At 46.0% G+C, this 18,806-nt stretch overlaps 1 protein-coding gene across 1 annotated transcript in view; it reads left to right on the top strand.

Annotated features, from left to right (window-relative positions):
• Positions 1–5,677: 5,677 nt before the first annotated feature.
• LOC136434547 (E3 ubiquitin-protein ligase HUWE1-like) overlaps positions 5,678–18,806 on the top strand; it is an 83,028-nt gene continuing 69,899 nt past the window's right edge. The window contains exons 1-8 of the mRNA XM_066427411.1: positions 5,678–5,761; positions 12,460–12,546; positions 13,306–13,404; positions 14,245–14,451; positions 15,793–15,945; positions 16,374–16,436; positions 16,918–16,998; positions 18,548–18,661. Coding sequence (XP_066283508.1) covers positions 12,502–12,546; positions 13,306–13,404; positions 14,245–14,451; positions 15,793–15,945; positions 16,374–16,436; positions 16,918–16,998; positions 18,548–18,661 — 762 coding nt within the window. The 5' untranslated portion in view covers positions 5,678–5,761; positions 12,460–12,501. The remainder of the gene's footprint in view (positions 5,762–12,459; positions 12,547–13,305; positions 13,405–14,244; positions 14,452–15,792; positions 15,946–16,373; positions 16,437–16,917; positions 16,999–18,547; positions 18,662–18,806) is intronic.

Below are 18,806 nucleotides of genomic sequence, written 5' to 3'. Positions count from 1 at the left end.
GTTCCAAAACAACACGTTTGGAAAACGCGACTTCACCTTCAAAGCACATGCAACAGGTGAGCTTCAAGAAGAAGCGAAGAAGTTGTTCATTTTCTTAAAGATTTCCCTAAGACATGGAGGGAGGCGGGGACGAGGTTCCGGTGTCCCCGTTCCGGGGCTCGGGGCCGCTGTTCCCGGTGCGGCTGCGGGAGTTGGCGGAGGACCCGGCGGTGCGGTCCGTGCGCTGGGCCCCCGCCGGCACCACCCTGCTCGTGCACCAGCGCCTACTGGAGGAGGAGCTGCTCGACCCGCAGAAGCCGGGCGCCTTCAGGACGCGCACCTTCGGCTCCTTCTACCGGCAGATGAACCTGTACGGCTTCCGGCGGGCCCGCGGGGGCAGGGAGGGAAGGCCCGAGCACCCGGACGGACTTGAGACGGCCGAGCTGAGAGAGTTCTACCACGTGGTGAGTGGAGAGGCGAAGTCACGTACACAGATGTCGTACAACTTTTTGTCGAAGGATTTTTAGACAGAATCGACAGTCCGCAAGGATCTACTACAAGCTGTCCTGTATTTTGTACGACACATCAACTGCTGTCCTCAACTTGATCTCCATCTGTCGTACATGTATGTGATCGCAACAGGAGCTACATAACCGTCGCCAAAGCAACACAGTTTTGTAATATCTTTGGCTTCATTTGTCGTCTTAGTGGTCTTAACCTGATTGCAATATGTAGTTTAATGGAAATCCCCTAGGCAGTACAACATTAGTTCATTCAGAACATTAGAGCCTGATATACGTACATAACAAATCGAAATTATGTGAAAATCTATATATTATGACAGACAAAGACACGTCCGTCCTCGTTCCCTGCAGTACTTCCAGCGGGACCAGCCCGAGCTGCTGCCCCTGGTGCGGCGGCCGAGCTGTTCCCGGGCGGCGCTGACGGAGCGGCGGGCCGAGAGGGTCCGGCTGCTGCAGGGCCAGGGGGAGGCGCCGGGAGACCGGGCGGGGCTAGCCGAGCGGAGAGCCGAGAGAGTCCGAGTGCTGCAGGGCCAGGGGGAGTCGCCGGGAGACCGGGCGGGACTGACGGAGCGGAGGGCCGAGAGGGTCTGGCTGCTGCAGGGCGAGCCGCCGGGAGACCAGGCGGGACTGACGGAGCGGAGGGCAAAGAGGGTCTGGCCGCTGCAGGGGGAGTCGCCGAGAGACCAGGCGGGACTGTCCGAGAGCAGTGCCGAGAGAGTCCGACTGCTGCAGGGCGAGTCGCCGCGGGACCAGACTGAGACGGTCGGGCTCCTGCAGGGGGAGTCGCCGCAGGACCGGGCGGGACTGTCCGTGAACAGTGCCGAGAGGGTCCGGCTGCTGCAGGGCGAGTCGCCGCAAGAAAAGAGAACGATGATTTTTTGCGGTCTATTTCAGAACGGCACGCCCAAAACACCTGGCGGTGGTACAGCAGACACGCCTCCGCAGGCAGATCATCAGTCCGTGCCAGTGATTCCTCCTCCCACGGCATCTTCAGCGCCGGCTGCACCCGTCACCGTCTCAACACCCGCACTTACAACTATACAAGAAGCCATTCTATGTGATGCTTTTGTGTCTAAAGGCCCATCACCGGGTTCCAACGCGATTTTCCAGTCGCTCTGGGCTTCGAACCTACTGACTGGGGATCGGAAACCGTCCTCGGCAGACCAGGTACCGATGTTCGGCAGTCCTCGGGGCTCCGCGATGGTCCAGCCGCAGGAGTTCTCACTTCGGCCGAGGGTACCGGGAGCGGGACCAAGACGGAATCTATTCGGTGCTGTTGCTGCCAACCACCAAGCTCCAGGAACAGTCGGCGTTGCTGCTACTGCTAACCAGCCGATTCCCGGACCACTTGGTCAGGTTGCTGATCTTGCTAACCAGCAGATTCCCGGACCAGTCGGCGTTGAAGTCGCTAAACAGCGGATTCTTGGACCAGTCGGCGTTGAAATCGCTAACCAGCGGATTCCCGGACCAGTTGGAGATTCTGTTAACCAGATTCAAAGAACAGTCAGTGTTGCTGCTACTGCTAACCAGCAGATTCCCGGACCATCTTTTGGTACTGCTAGTCCGCAGATTCCCGGAACAGTCGGTGTTGCTGCTACTCGTCAGCAGGTTGCTGGAACACTTGGCGCTGCTGCCACTACTGACGATTGGATTCCCGGACCAGTTTGTGGTACTGCCAAACAGCAGATTCCCGGACCAGTTTGTGGTACTGCTAGTAATCAGCAGATTCCTGTAATAATCGGCGCCGGGCGATTCCAATCATACCAAAGCAGACGTGTGACAGCGGACCAATTGCAGGCAGAAGTGGAACACGAGGGGAAACTGCGGTTGGAAGTACCGCGACTAGATCTTGAAGAACCACGACTCAAAGTACCACAGTCAAAGGTACCGTGTATAGATGCGTCAATAGTGGAAGCAACAAGACAAGATCTAATACAAATAAATGTACCACTACCTGAAGTACCGCTAGCAGAAGTACAAGTAAATGCGTCGCAAGCAAACGCACCACTAGTCAGTGAACCACGGTGGGAAGAACAGCAGACGAAAAGGCTGCGAGCAAAAGCTTCTCCAGTGGAAGAACTGCCGGCAGGACTCTCGCTGGTAGAAGTGGTGTGGATGCCACAAGCCGAAGTAGCACAGACGAAAGGGCCAGAAATAAAGATGCTCTCTTTGAGAGAAGAGAACTCAGGAGTACCGGGTGCACGGCTGTCGCGGAGGGCGCCATCGTGGATGGAGGTACCACGGATTGAGGTGGATACCCCGCTCGGGATAGATCTCGCGTCTCACAAGGTGATAGCACTAGAAGGAGTATCTGAAGTGGGAGTTCCTGCGATAGAGGTCCCGCGGATGAAGGCGTTGCCGATAGAAGTACCACAGCCTACAGTACCTGCCTTTGGAGTAGCCGGCATGCCACAGCGCCAGAGGGATATCACACGACTAGAGGTGTCTGACATGAAAGTACCCCAGATAGAAGTTTCCCAAATAAAAGCATTTCCAGTAGAATCATCAGCACCACAGCCGGCAGCACCTCCTGCCTGCCCGCCGCCGCGGTCCTCGGTGTGCCCGCCCGTCCGGGAGGAACACGCCGCTGAGGCCGGAGTCTGCGCCCGCTGCCGGAGGAAGTCTGGACCTTCCGGTGAGCAAGCTGACGGCACAGATCCAACAGCCGGAGAAATGGCTTCCTCAATAGACCTTAAAATGAACACTGTTGTGAACGAGACGAATATGATTACTTGCAACAACCCGTCCGTACCGGAGGTTTTCACCCCACCGCCGACTAAAGACGAACTGTCCCTACCGGAGGTCTTCGTCCCCCCGCCAGCTAGGAACGTATCATCCCCAACTCCAGGAGAGGACCAAACCTTCATAGGTGTGTTACAGGTGCCCATCCTGAAAACTCCCGAAAAACTCGCAGACTCTTCCTGTCACGTTCCCATGGCGACAGGTTCCACAGACCCCGTCGTCATGGTTCCCGCTTCTCCCAACCACGTCGCCATGGCGACCACCGATGACGTTTCATTCCTGACTGTTGCCAACTTTGAGGAGGTTGTGACGTCACCAAACAAGAGGCAGAAGGGACGCGACGAGAGAGAAAGTCTGGCCGACAAGACGTCTTACAAGGAGGCGGAGTCTGAACAACCAACCTCACCTGGCGAGCTGGGGTCAGCACACCTGTGTGCTGAAGAAGACATCTTCTTTTCACCTGAAGACGTTTTAGTTACCAGCACACCGAAACGGAAATATAGAAGAAGATGTAGGAGGCCGGGCGGGGGTGGAAGGAAGGCTCCCAGGAGGAAGAGCCGAGAGATGACGCACGAGGAGGAGGTTCTGGCGGCGGTCCGGGCCATCCAGGAGGAGGCGCGGGAGGAGATGGCTCCGGAGCCGGAGGAGGTCCCGGCCGTGCCCGGACTTCAACAACACGACATGCCACGACCGCTTCACGAGATGCCACGATCGTCACACGACATGCCACGACCGCTGTACGATATACCACGAACGCCAAACCACGCGCTACGAATGCCTCACGAGTGGCCAGGACCACAACACGACGTGCCACAAACGCTTCACGACATGCCACGAACGGTGCACGACATTCCACGGACGCCACATCATGTGTTACGAACGCCTCACGAGATGCAAGGGCCACAACACGACATGCCGCGAACGTTTCAGGACATGCCACGAACGCTTCACGACATCCCACGAACGCCGCAACACGAGATGACGCGAATGCCCAACATGTCTTGTTCACCACACGACATCCAACGAATGCCGCCGAGAAAGGCGAGCACAGGTCTTAGCAACACACCGATGTCTGCCGTTAGCTTCCCGTTAGTGCCTTACACAGGGCTGGCGTCCGAAGACGCCAAGAAACTCCCCTTTAAGAAACGTTTCTGCACCAAAGCGGCAGAGCAGGGGCACAGGGGCCCTGCAGTACGGGAATGTCAGGCACAGGGGACGCTCTCGTCAGGTGTTGACGACTTGATCGTACTCGGCACAAGTATAACGCTGGTGCCACCACCAGAAGACAGCGCTAACGTTTTCACGGAGAGACAAATATCCGGTGCCAGGAAGCAAGAAGAACTGAAAACACCGGAAGCTGACGCAACATCGTCCCCATCTGTGGTTCAAGGTCAAGTGTATGTCCCTATCAGCTACAAGGGCGGTCAAAAGGTCATGGTCGCAGAGGTCGAGTGTGGAGAAGAAAATTTCAAAGGTTTGGAAATAGTTCAAATTGTTGAACTTGACTGTAATGTTGCGGCAGGACACATCCTCCCAGACGAACAGTGTGTGACGTCAGGCGGTCAAGTGCAATTACAGACATTCCAACAACAACAACAACAACAACAGGGTCAAGGTCATGTCGCTCAACCTCCATATCCTGACTCGCATTCTGCAGTACCGCTCATTCCCGCTAGTTGTGATGACGTTGTCGTCGTTTGATTCCCGCCATGATACAGGGGTCATTGACCCGACCTTCTCTCGTAAACTGATACAGAAATAAAGACACGAAACTGTTGCTGTAATAAAATTTGTTACAAATGTGTTCAAACGAGCCTTTCATTTTGCCATTTACAGATACCAACTGCTGCGTTACATTCTTGTTTTAGATATCTACATCTACATTGCTGGTACCAATCAGTATGCAGCTTCATGTTGTTTTTGACGTCTTTCGAGTGTGATTGTCAATGTCATCAAACGTCGCGAAACGTTCAGTGCTTCAAACATGTCTAAGTAAAAAGTAAGTCCAAAACCAGGCAAAATGTATGCAGAAACGGGCCGAATCCACACATGGATATTGCTATAAATACAGCACAGCGGTTCCCGATTGACACACATGCGTCTATAGATACAGACACTATAGATGGGCCGTGGACAGAAATACAAAATACAAAATGCTCGCTACAATGTACAAGGTACATTAAATTGATTTTCGTTTATTGAGCTGATCTCGCAATCCTTTCACTTTCTCGCAGTGCATAGGATAGATTCCATTACTACGTAGTATGCAGTTTAAAAAAAATCCATGATAGCACTTGTCCCTCTCGGTGGTACCAAAAACCTTCTTTGCCCATGGACTATTTGTTCCACTTTATTAGAGCGTGAATCATTACGTCAGAAAATACGTCACAAATAGCGTCATGATGAAATTTGAATTTCCCGCGTTGAAAGGTCAAAGTTGAGACACCCGTCATGCCTTGTTCAGCCCCAGAACGAGGCAGAAATCCGGGGTCTGAAGAAAATGGCGACCATTTCAGGTGAGTTTTTACGCGGTCGTTTGGCACGACTTCGTGTCGAAATGACGGCTTATTCTGTCGGTATAATCCTGTCAGACATGTCTGTGGGGAGACTCGGTTCTCCGGGAGTGTATCTGAGAGAGTTCAGTGTGAAAGGATGGGTAGAAACCGCCAAATTTCCTGGTGCGTGGCGCTTATTTTCGCTGAGCCATCCCAGTGGTGTGCGTGTGCCAATGAAAACGCACGTCTGTCCCGGCTATTCATACTAACCTGGCCGAGTTGTGTGTCCCCAGGGCCGAGTTAGCACATCTGAACCACCTCAGGACACGTCCTGGTGCTGGTGGTATATGTCAGGCAGAACTTGGGAGGTCGTGTGTCCTTACCAGTCAGGAATTGTGCCATACCATTCCCTGTTCCTGAATAAAAACATCTCATAACATCAGGTTAATTTGGTGACCAGTCATGAACGGTTACGTGTTGAATACCAAACATCTATAAAACTCACCTTCGGTTCCTTAACCACAACCTGGACATTCTGAGGTAACTTTAGCACAGGTATTTATGCTCCGCATTGATCGTTTGGACAGTCATTGAAAATCTGATTTGGATGATAAAGTTATCTGTTGGCACATGTTGATTTGCAACACAAAGGGCTTCAACAAAGGGACAAGATGAGCTCATCACACTTTCACTGTACCTCTTATGGGGTAATAGGTGTTTTTCACAGGTAATCAAGAAGTTGATGAGAAGATTGGAGCATTGTAGTTCTTTTATACCTGTGGATTGTCCTTTTTCTAAGTCAGCTTTTGGGTCACATAATCCTATTGACAGTACTGTACCTTACACAATCATCAGTATTGTCCACACCTGCCCTCCCACCTGGCTGTGTGGTCATGTTTGTCATCTGTCAGGTGAGGATGGCCTCACCTGGAGGAGTCGGTCATGTCCTCATTACGAGGAGACGTCTGAAGATGCAGGGATGAACAGGAGAGACTCCTGTATACCTGGTGGAACACTCTAGAACAAACCCTGGGTGGGGAGGGGGGCGCTGGATGGAGCATCACAGTACGACCTGCACAAACGTTCTTATAGATCAGAATTAGTCTCAGAAGGGTCCTACGTTCTTGTTAAGGGTGCTTTGGTCTTGTAATGGCCCCCTTTTGTGATATGTTTTGTAATCTGATACCTCGTCATACCTGCGTAGTGTTTGTACCTGAGGATTTCTCAGCCCACGATGACTTGACATAAAAAAAGGTAGTCCCAAAGCATTTTTGAGGCCGAAGGGACAGTGGTTTGTTAACTTGTTGACCACTGTGTCCGCTATTGGAAGGTGGAGCCCAACCCTCTCCATCCACTGCTTTTTACCTGCCCAATGATAGTCAGGTACCCATTTTTACACCTGGTTAGAGTGCCTTTCTCAAGGACACAACATCTGGCCAGGAATACCAGGAATCAAACTCGTTACCTCACGATCTTGTGTCCACTAGCTTAGCCACTCGGCCATTTAACGCCATGATGATGACATAATTGTCAGCAACTCTTTCTGCAACAGTCTTCCCTCCCTCAGCCCGGAACTGTCAGCGGTTCTTCGTGCCTTGTTATTATCTCCATAAAAAAATTGAGATATTGTTTTGGGTATGTTTGTATGTCTGTCTGTCTGTGGATGTCTGTGTGTATGTTTGTGTTTCCGGATTTTTGCTCAGCGTAACTTAAGCACCTCTCGGTAGATTACGATGATATTTAGTATTTGGGTAGGCGTTGGGAAGACAGAGGTCAAGGTTGACTTTGGGCCCCTGTTATGTGGCTTTAGTACTGCAGCAGAACTTGCGTTTTTTGTATCTTTTGACCTGGACGTATTATGGTGCTGGTAGATGACTTGTGATGTAAGAAAAAAGTGCCCCCCCCCCAACAGCTGGTTGTTTGGCTTTTTTGCAACAGTTCTCCCCACCTGGTCATCAATGTATCTGTTATTAGTATTAACCCTTTAAATTTGATCAGCTGTGTCTCTATTATCATAAGTCAACAGGACTAGCTGCCCTTCTGTGTAACACGACAGCTTTAGAACAATGTACCTCAAACGTGTTGTCTCACCTACTGTGCCTACCTCCAAGCAGTCTTTGATGTCATTTTCAGTTGAAGCATTTTGAGTTGATTTGACATGAAGACGGATAAGGCTCTACTTGATTACAATGACTGGGTTCAGGTCTGCAGTAGTTCTTGGGAGAACAAATTTGTATAATGCCTTAATTATTGGTTGATAACACTGAAACGTGTAGTCGTGGCATTTTCTTGTTCCTTTCTAAGGTGGATTAGGTTCACACTGGTGGGTGGTACGGCCACAAGTTAGTTTGTCATTTTGAGCAGTCTGGGCATTTTTCCTATCTCTGTCACTGTCAGTGGCTTCCACTGGAGGTTTGCTTTAGTTATGGCCACTCTGTTGTCAATATTCATACAGAATCTGGCCTGGTTCAGTAAATTTTTTCCAAAAGTAGAACTATGAAAGAGAGATCATGTAGAGAGATGTTGACGTAGATGAGAGAAAAAGAATGGCATAGACTTTGTAGTCGTTGTAATAAAACGTATAGTACTAATTGTAGTTTTATATGCTGCCTCCTGTAATGAACCTCGGTATACGTGTATATAGTTGTTGATCTTTGATTTATTTTGGGATATCAACTCAGTGTTTTGTATATATCTTCAGGATGCTGTAAGGTATAGACATGACCCCATGGTTACCTCCACCTAACCTGAAGGGGGTTTACTGTAATTCACTTTATCTTCACGGTAGCAAAATTTCACAGTGTAAGGAAAATGGACATTCACAGAATGTATGTGTGAAGGAATCATAAATAATAACAGTTTTTTTTCCACGGTGATGATGAGTTCACTATACAGATCTGACAGTGAAAACAGTGAACATAAAGTTACAGTGAAAGAAGGAAGAATTACAGTATTTTTTTCCTGGGGTTTTGTTTGTATTGGGACAGTAGTAGGTCATGAGTAGTTACGTAATGGATGGATTTCTGTGATGACTTCATCCCTGCGGTCTCCCGTCAGATTGATGCGATGCGCGGTCTGCTCCGGTTACACCACAGGAATCTTCCTGATATTGATTTCCAGTAGCAGATCTGAGGATTATCCCACATGTAGGATGTGTAAGACTCCGAGTCGGAGATGGGCAGATATGATTTGATTGATTTATTTGACTGGAAAAAAAGAGTACAGCCAGGGCTACCAAACTAGCTGAAGGGTTAGCCCTGGTAACTGAACAATATACAAAATTCAAGACTATAGAATTGTTAACAAAGCCAAAACTTGTTTTCATATTACGTGGATTATACAATTAGTCATCTGAGTCATTTGATATTTGGCAACGTCACTATGAGGTAAGTCAGTCACTATTTACAGAGTATTTGTTGCCGGGTGATGTACAGTTTGTTTTTGAAGATGGGCAGATGTCGCACAGGCGTACATGGCTGTCTCCAGAACCTGGTCCTCTGCCCCAGAAATTTTTTAAATATTCTATCCCATCTGTCCAAAAGTCTGAACTTAATGACATGAAACTGATAAAGATTTATTTTCGTAAATGTAGCTTGAAATAACAGATTGAGCAATGAAAGATGATCAACAATATGAGGGACAGAAAAAAGTCAAAAGCTGGCGAGAGCATCGCAGGCATATATCCTCAGGTGGGATGTGGCATTTAGACGGCTACATTCTGTCCTTTTCTTGATTTAGAATATGTACGTGCAGTGATGAAAGACCAATGGATGTTGTAGTTAAGGGGTGGCATACATGTTGGCTTTGGTTCTCTTGAAGTTGAAGAGATTTTGGATGTCAAAGAAGGTTCAATGAGGCTGTCTCTTTTGTTGTGGAATCAGGAGGTTTCTTTCATCCTGTTTTCAAAGGTGGTTCTGTTTTTTTTGTTTCAAGGCATCCTCATTTGAGATGAAGCATGATGCTTTTTCAAGTAGCTAGTGGAAGTGCTTTGCTACTGCTCGCGTTTTTGGCCAAGCACACCGGGTCACCCCTACTCTTCTCAATAAGTGTGTTGGGTTCTTTTACGTGCAGAGGTTTGACGCTTGAGGCTTACGCCTGAAGCTCCCTCATACACGGGGCCGCCGGCTTTACGTTACCATCCAAAATGACGAATGCAATTGCTTACAACATGTCCGAGCTAGAGTCGACCCCTAGGATCAAACTCGGGCCGTAGGATCCACGGAATTTGTTAACTAGGATGGATTTGGTGTGCTGTTTTTCACTGGATGAATCAACAAGTTTTAGTAAAATGATTTTGGTAATTGTACTTAATCTTTAGTAGCTGTTGGTATTTCTCAGCCTAACGGAGAAGGAATGAAATTTTGGGCCACCTTGTAACCTCCCTCTCTACTGCAGATGTTGGTAGTTTTGTACAATACTGTGATTCTTGTTTCTTTCAGTGTAACTTTATGTTCACTGTTTTCACGGTCACCTCAGTACCATGAACTTATCATCGCCGTGAAAAATTTGTTATTATTTGATTCCTTCACTCATTTGTTCTGTAAATCACTTGGCGCAAGTTCAGTGAAAATGTCCATTTTCCTTACACGTGAGATTTTGCTACTGTGAAGATAAAGTGAACTACAGTAGTCTCCGCTGAACTGAACAATAGTCTCCGACTTAGTGTTGATTACTTTTGTGCATGCTCCCAGTTGTGCAACTGATAAAGAGGGTAATGCCTGTCTGCTGAATTCTGCCAGGCTTGTAGCTGTCCATTTCTGATCCAGGTCAGGCACAGTTCTGGTTGGTGTTTAATTGGGTTGTCAGAGTTATCTTACGGCTCAGAGCCTCTTTCTGAGGAGAGAAGATGCTTCTATCTGCCAGGAGTGATTGATATGCGTCACACCTGACCTATGGGCCAGTCTGTATCTGATACGTCAAAGTACTTTCAAAGTCCTGCGCTACAGAATCTTCAGTGGACAGATATTGTTTGAACAGTTTCTTATTAATTAAAGAACCCTAAAATTTAGGAAACCCTTTCGATTTTCTAAGAATTAAGTACATCTTAAGGGTGGTACAAGTTGGGTGGTAGATGCTGATTTTCCTGCTTGGCTTGCTGTAAGTTTTGGGAGGATCTAACTTATAATATAAGCTCTAAGGTATTATATATTATAAGGTCCTCCTGTTGGATAAGTCAGTACAGAACGGACCTTTGTGTTTTGGGCTCCAATCCCTGGCATGCCCCATTTTTTTTTGCCTTTGGGAAAGGCACTCTACAACTTTTACCTTACTAAACTCAGGTGAAAACAAGTACCTAGCTTCAGGGACGGATGGGATGTAAAGCCAGGCTTATCTTTGATTTTTTTAACAAATTAGTATCTAAACCTGTCGAAGTAATGAAACCTGTATCATCAGTGAGCCACCAGACGTTAACAGAGTCTGAATATCTGTATTGTCAGGTACAGTCAAGCTGGCTTCATGCATGTTAATGTGGGGACATTGTCACTGGGAAAAGCTGTAAGTAAAGCTCAAAATATTGTGAATGTTCGCATTTGTTTTCTGGTAACCTCTTTGTCACGAACTTAAAACCACCTCAATCACTCCATTTTCTCTCTGATTTCCACTGTAGTTCCCACGGCCAGTAGGTATAACACTGTTATTTGCTGTTTCCCCTCCTGACTGTTCCTGTGAGAAGTATGGGGAAATGTCTGACGACAGTAGATGATGTGGAATCACAGGTTTGAGGCCGTGCTATTTATCCAGACTGTGTCACCCAGGCCTATGTTCTCACCACCTCCCTCCTGGGGCTGTCATTAGCTCTGTGGAGAGAGCTGCATAGTTACATGGGGATTGCCATTGGTTGGTTATACTAGCAGGATGAAATTGTCTTCACTTCATTAACATATCTATTCAGAGTTTTGGCATAAAACCTGGTTCTGCCAGATCTTTCCTTAGTCACTGATGAAAGATAGAGGATGCTTTTTGAAACGTCAAAATTTTATCCAGTTGCTTGATTAACTATTTTTGGCGAGGTTGGCATTGGTTGGTTATCCTAAAAGGATTATGTTTTGGATCTATAAATCCGGTATCAAAACTTCCACAAAAGCGTAGCGTGCGTAGTCCAGTGGTTAGCAATCTTGCCCCTGGAACTAGAGTCCCCGGGTTCGATCCCGGCTGTGTCGCTCACCCGACATGCACGCTACGGGAAAAGGTCGCAGTCCTTAGGACGGGACGTTAAGCCGTGGTCCGCCGTTCATTGTGTTTGTCGAAAAGAGCTAGTGGAATTTTCCCGGTACAATGAACCTGTAAATACTGTATATAGCATCTGTCTTCCTGTCACGACCAGTGGAAGATTAGCTCATCTGTTCACTGAGTTCATTTGAGCTAAACTGGTTCCAGATCACTTTCATTTCCTTTCCTCGATTTGAGAAGAATGGAACAGGTGGTATTGGGGTTTTCTTTCTCAGGATAACAAGTAGGGTTCCAATTATGCTGAAGTGCAATGAACCAGTTAAGCATTACTGCTAGGATCATGGTTTTTATGCTGAACTTGGCTGTCTTAGATGTTAACAAGCCTGTTGATACCTATATTTAGATGTAAACAAGTCTGTTGATACCATGTTGTTGTTGTTGTCCAGTTTCCAGTATGTAAACAGTCCGTTGACCATGTTGTTGTTGTTGTCCAGTTTACAGTATGTAAACAAGCCTGTTGATGCTATGTTGTTGTTGTTGTTGTCCAGTTTCCAGTATGATGTTCAGCTGAAACCTGACCTGAAGCAGCCATGAAAATTGACAGAACCAAGCTGAAGAAAACAGTCTCGGAAGTGGTGAGTGCAGTATTCAATCAATCAATCAATCATCCAATAAAATAATCAATCAATCAATCAATCAATCAATTTTCCATGTCATAAATGTCCCGGGTTGTTAAGCTTGTGATCTGCAGCAAACCAAGTTTCCCAGGTATGAAATAAGATATGAAATCAGACCACAAATGTTGAATGTCATTTGGTCATTTTACCATATTTCTGTTCAGCAATTACAGCTTTAGCACAGAATGTATCTAGATCTATACTTGCACATTGTATCCTAATTGCTAAGTACTGTGTATATTCATGTTTTGTTCAAAATGTCAAACCAAACTTTGCCCTCTTCAGAAACCGACTTAAGAGAACCATAGAAATTGATAAGCATTTACAATATTTAAAACCATCATTGTAATTTCAACCAACACTACAATTAGTTAAGGCTTTCCATGTACTATTATGTATTATTATGTATGTATGTTAATAAAGTTTGAAAAAAATAAAAAAATCTATATTTGTATTGTATTTGTATAGCCTAGAGTATAGCTTGTATAACCGCCCTTGGGCATAACACACCAGCTTCACAGGCACGCAGTATGGCAGCAGCCGGTTACATTGCGCTGAATGACATGTCACATCTAAGTCTCAGGGGTAGGGGGTATGGGAGTGTATGGGAAGTGTGTGTCCTGTTTTTGGTTTGTCACAATGATGAATCCGCTACATCCATCATGATGTTATTCCTGAGGTAACCAGGATGTTTGTGTTAACCATCCCCCCCCCCAGCCTGCTGACTGTAAGGCACTGATCGAGCACCTGAAGACCGTACCATTAGAGGAGCTGCCGGGGGTGCTGGACAGCATCAAGACATGGAACTATGGGAAGGTCAGTACAAGGGAACGTTGTGTTATTTAACAAACTATTGTCAGGGCTCGAAATAGTGGGTGCATGTGCACCCAGTGCACCCAAAATTGGAGCTTGTGCATCTAATTTTTGACTGTGGGTGCACTGGTCACCTATATATTTTTGTAGCCTATAGGGTTAAGGTACTATTGTACACTAGTATACAGAATATTCTTGAAATGTAAGTATGAAAACAGCATGATAACTTTTTGCTGTACTTTATTTAATGTATCATTTGTTTGAAATTTTAAAGTTAGCTTTACAATTACAGATTGAAGTTCTTAAGAAAGGCAGCAGTGTTAAACTTTGTAATCATGTTCTGAAGAACATTCAACTTTACTTTATCTGGTGCACCCAAAATTCTTTCTGTGCACCCAATTTTTTGAGTTGGGTGCACCAGTGCACCTATTCCAAAAGATGAATTTCGAGCCCTGATTGTCCAACTCAAAAAATTTCACCGTAGTATGTGACTGAATCACTCAGTCATAAACCTGATTTCGCAAGACATGTGACATCAGCACTGGGCCAAAGTTTGTCGGAAGTTTCTGTGATCCTCGTCAAGTATGAGAGTTTGTGTGTGAATACGATAACTTTAAGTAGATGCTCAGATTTCCATAATTTCTGTTGTGCTTTGCTAGCCTGAGTGTCATCCTGTTTAGTTCCAGACTCTACCTTCGCCAGAGTTTGTTTGTTCGGTGAAGGTAGAGTCTGGAACTAAACAGGATGATACTCAGGCTAGTTCTTGGCCTTCTGCGAAATGAAATTAAAATCACCCAAACTACTGAATGTTAAGATTTCTGACCCTGGTCCTGTTCTCCCCAGTGTGAGTTAGTTCACTGGATAGATGTGTTGGACCGGTTTGACACCATCCTAGAGGAGGCGTGCCTGACACCCCCCGGCGCAGAATGGACCCTTCCCATCGACCGGCCGGACATGGTCCAGTCCAAGGAGCGTCTGCTGAAAGTGCTGCAGTTCACGGCGCTGCTGATAGAGCACAGCTTCTCCAGACACCTCTACAACTCCATGGAGGTGGGTTCTACAGACTATCATAGATCTGTTATTAGCTGCTGATAGAGCACAGCTTCTCCAGACACCTCTACAACTCCATGGAGGTGGGTTCTACAGAATATCATAGATCTGTCTGTTATAGCTGCTGATAGAGCACAGCTTCTCCAGACACCTCTACAACTCCATGGAGGTGGGTTCTACAGACTATCATAGATCTGTCTGTTATAGCTGCTGATAGAGCACAGCTTCTCCAGACACCTCTACAACTCCATGGAGGTGGGTTCTACAGACTATCATAGATCTGTCTGTTATAGCTGCTGATAGAGGTATAACAGCTTCTCCAGACACCTCTACAACTCCATGGAGGTGGGTTCTACAGACTATCATAGATCTGTCTGTTATAGCTGCTGATAGAGCACAGCTTCTCCAGACACCTCTACAACTCCATGGAGGTGGGTTCTACAGAATATCATAGATCTGTCTGTTATAGCTGCTGATAGAGCACAGCTTCTCCAGACACCTCTACAACTCCATGGAGGTGGGTTCTGCAGACTATCATAGATCTGTCTGTTATAGCTGCTGATAGAGCACAGCTTCTCCAGACACCTCTACAACTCCATGGAGGTGGGTTCTACAGACTATCATAGATCTGTTATAGCTGCTGATAGAGCACAGCTTCTCCAGACACCTCTACAACTCCATGGAGGTGGGTTCTACAGACTATCATAGATCTGTTATAGCTGCTGATAGAGCACAGCTTCTCCAGACACCTCTACAACTCCATGGAGATGGGTTCTACAGACTATCATAGATCTGTCTGTTATAGCTGCTGATAGAGCACAGCTTCTCCAGACACCTCTACAACTCCATGGAGGTGGGTTCTAGAGACTATCATAGATCTGTCTGTTATAGCTGCTGATAGAGCACAGCTTCTCCAGACACCTCTACAACTCCATGGAGGTCAGTTCTGCAGACTATCATAGATCTGTTATTAGCTGATAGAGCACAGCTTCTCCATGGAGGTGGGTTCTACAGAATAAATCATCTGTCTCGGCTAATCAGCCAGAAGAAGAAAAAAATCAAAATGTTGCTGTTTTTGTTCTGGTTTTTGACCATTGTCGGGGGTATTCTTGTCACTTTTGCAGCTTACTCACAGAAACCTATTCCTCTCCCCCCTGTGCAACGTGTGAATTGGCTGCTGATCCTTTAGCCTTCCTCAGAAATAATAATCCACCATTTCTTGTCCCCCCAGCACGTGACCAGACTGCTGTCCTCCTCAGACATGGGTTTAGTACTCCCCGTCCTGAACCTGCTGTTTGTTTGTTTGTTTGTTTGTGACCAGTGTTGTTGTTTCTTCTGCAGCATGTGACCAGACTGCTGTCCTCCTCAGACATGGGGCTAGTACTCCCCGTCCTGAACCTGTTGTACGTGTTCAGTAAGAGGTCCAACTTCATCACACGCCTCGCCGCCGAGAAGAGACAGACGCTGCTGGGCAGGCTGCAGCACCTCGCTGAGGTACGCACGCTTGCTTGTTTGTTTATCTTTTGCTCGATTCCTGGCCTTTGAAAAGATACAGAAGATACTACCTCTGCAGTACCTCACAGAGGTACAGTGTACATGTACGCTTGCTCGTTTGTTTGCTTGTTAATTATTTGACCATTTGGCAGTCAATGGTCACTTTCTGTGTTTGTGAAAACTAATTTATTTTGTCATCAATTTATTTCACCTGTTTTGTCTCCCCCTCCTTTCAATGTAATGGTCAAGTCAAGTAAAGAAAGTTTTGTGGTTAAGTTGTGATACATTGTAGAATTCAAGGTCCAGAATGAGATAGGTTTCTATTAAACTACAGTGTCCTTTCTGTCAACTTTGCCTTGGAAGTTAGATGTGATTTATGCTCTCTATAGACTGGCTTGTTTACTGATGACACGTTGTTTTACCTACAGAGCTGGGGAGGAAAGGAAAACGGGTTTGGGCTGGCCGAGTGTTGCCAAGATCTTCCCTTCACTGTGAGTATGTCCTGTGGTGGCACAAAGCACAGTCATACAAGCTAAAAACAATTTTTTTTGTACTATATTCGAAAAAATTGTACATGTACCTTATTTTGTATTTATTGGCACATTTTGTTTTTGATTCTTAAAACATATTTTTTGTGAGATTTGTCAGAAAATACTGTAATTCTTGCTTCTTTCACTGTAACTTTATGTTCACTGTTTTCATGGTCACCTCTGTACCGTGAACTTATCATCACTGTGATAATTACCTGTTGTAGTTATTAATGATTCCTTCATTCTGGCAACACCGTGAAGTTAAAGTTCAGTGAAAATGTCCATTTTCCTTATGCTGTGAAATTTTGCTACCGTGAAGATAAAGTGTATTACTAGCCAAGTGTACATGTAGGTGAAAGATTCTAATCTTTTTGTGGGTTGGCAGAGAACTACTACATGTTGTACTACTGTAGATGCTTAAGAAATCTTCTTTGCTTTTCAGAGTTACCCCGCCAGTGCAACTACCTTGCACTTTGAGTTCTACACAGAAGTTTCAGATGAAAAATCAACGCCAGGGAAAAAGGTGGGACCTTCTATTTTTTCTACCTCCTCGGATATTTGTGCAGTTGTGAAACCTCTCCGTATTTGCGATGACATCATGTGCAGATGTTGAAACATGTCCTGGTATTTCAGAGAGTGATTATAAAGTTACAGGTGATTAGCCAACTATAATTAGGTCATAAATCAGCAGGACTAATGAGCTCTCCAACAAAAGTTTGAAGTTTTGTCACCATAGAGTAGCTGTTTTTGCTGTATGTGTGTGAAGAGTTTGTTATTTGTACAGTGTTGTGCAGGTGCTGGAAGTGTCTGACATGTGCTGGTGTTTTAGATTGTGTGAAATGTGTACTCTCCAAGCAGAGGAGTGGGTCCGGCAGGTTTTTGACGTGTTTTTAGGCGTTTTTGTCGGGCTTTCTACTTTGTCATGGTATCTTTTAGTGTGTGGGTTAAAGATAGAAGATACCATGACAAAGTAGAAAGCCCGACAAAAACGCCTAAAAACACGTCAAAAACCTGCCGGACCCACTCCTCTGCTTGGAGAGTATGAAATGTGAAGGAAAGTGTGATTTGCCAGCTGTGCGGAAGTTGTAAATGAACAGGACTGCAATTGTTATCACTCCAACAAAAGGTGTTAGAAGGTTTTGTCACCGCATAGTAGGTGTTGTTAGGTTTGGTATGAAAGTGTCTCCGCTTGTACAGCACTGTGCAGATGGTTTAACTGCAAGGAAAGTAACTGGCTGATGTAATGTCAGTCAGGACGGCTCTTGTAGTAATTATCACTTTGACAGGAGGTGTTAGGGGAAAGTTTTGTCACCATGGAGCAGGTGATATATTTGTGTGAAAAGTTTTTTAGTTTTACAGAGATGTGCAGTTGTTGTCAGCTGTATGCAAAGTAGCAGTGGATGGTGTTTATGATATGGTATCATCTCATAAGTATGTGTAGTAAAACAGTGGAAAGGTGTCTGGCCTGGTTTGGAAGAAACTGAAAAGTCTGAAATGACATCTGTGTCACGAACAATTAATGACTAAAACTGGAACAGATGCGGTCTAACGTCTTCGTATAGGTTGAAATGGGAAAGACGTTCTGCCATTTAAAGCCATTGATATTTGTCTTCTTCGTCACACTTTATTTTAACCCTTGCAGCCTAGCATGAATTGTTTATCCCCCTAGCAGATTTCTTTCGCACTGCAGATTTCAAACATTAAGGAAACTATGCTGCCTTGTGTGTGCTTACATGAATAAACCATTCATTCATTCATTCATTTAATTACCTTTGCCAGAAGGTTATGTTTTCGGTTTTGCTATGGTGGAGTGGCTCTGTTTATGTATGTGTGTTTGTATGTAGACAGTATAACTCGACAAGCTGTTGGTGGATCTTCATGATATTTGGTAGTTGGGGAGGCGTCAGGGAGACGAACATTGTGTTCCATAATGGGCTTCCTAACGGCTTCCTACAGTACTGTAGCATAACTGCTCTGGACATGCCATGGTCATGATGTTTGAGTGGTAGATAGCTCTTGAGCTCTTGTTTTGTTGCTGAGACTTGACTGTTGCCCCCGTCCCCCCTCCCCAGCCTGTGAATGCCGTGCAGTGTATCCACATCGAGAACGTCGACAAAGTTGCCCAGAGCCCAGCGGAGATCATGGAGAATCTCCTCAAGGTGTATAACGTGCCCAAGGACAAACAGGTAAGACTTCAAGGACAAACAGGTAAGACTTTAAGGACAAACAGGTAAGACTTCGAAGTCAAACTGGTAAGACTTCAAGGTCAAACAGATCAGACATCAAGGTTAAACAGGCCATACTTCAAGATCAAACAGGGCAGACCTCAAG

Source organism: Branchiostoma lanceolatum, chromosome 5 (genome assembly GCF_035083965.1).
Source record: "Branchiostoma lanceolatum isolate klBraLanc5 chromosome 5, klBraLanc5.hap2, whole genome shotgun sequence".
In the NCBI taxonomy this organism is placed as follows: domain Eukaryota; kingdom Metazoa; phylum Chordata; class Leptocardii; order Amphioxiformes; family Branchiostomatidae; genus Branchiostoma; species Branchiostoma lanceolatum.
The sequence above is the reverse complement of the archived record's forward strand: the minus strand, read 5'-3'. Positions and strand labels throughout refer to the sequence as shown.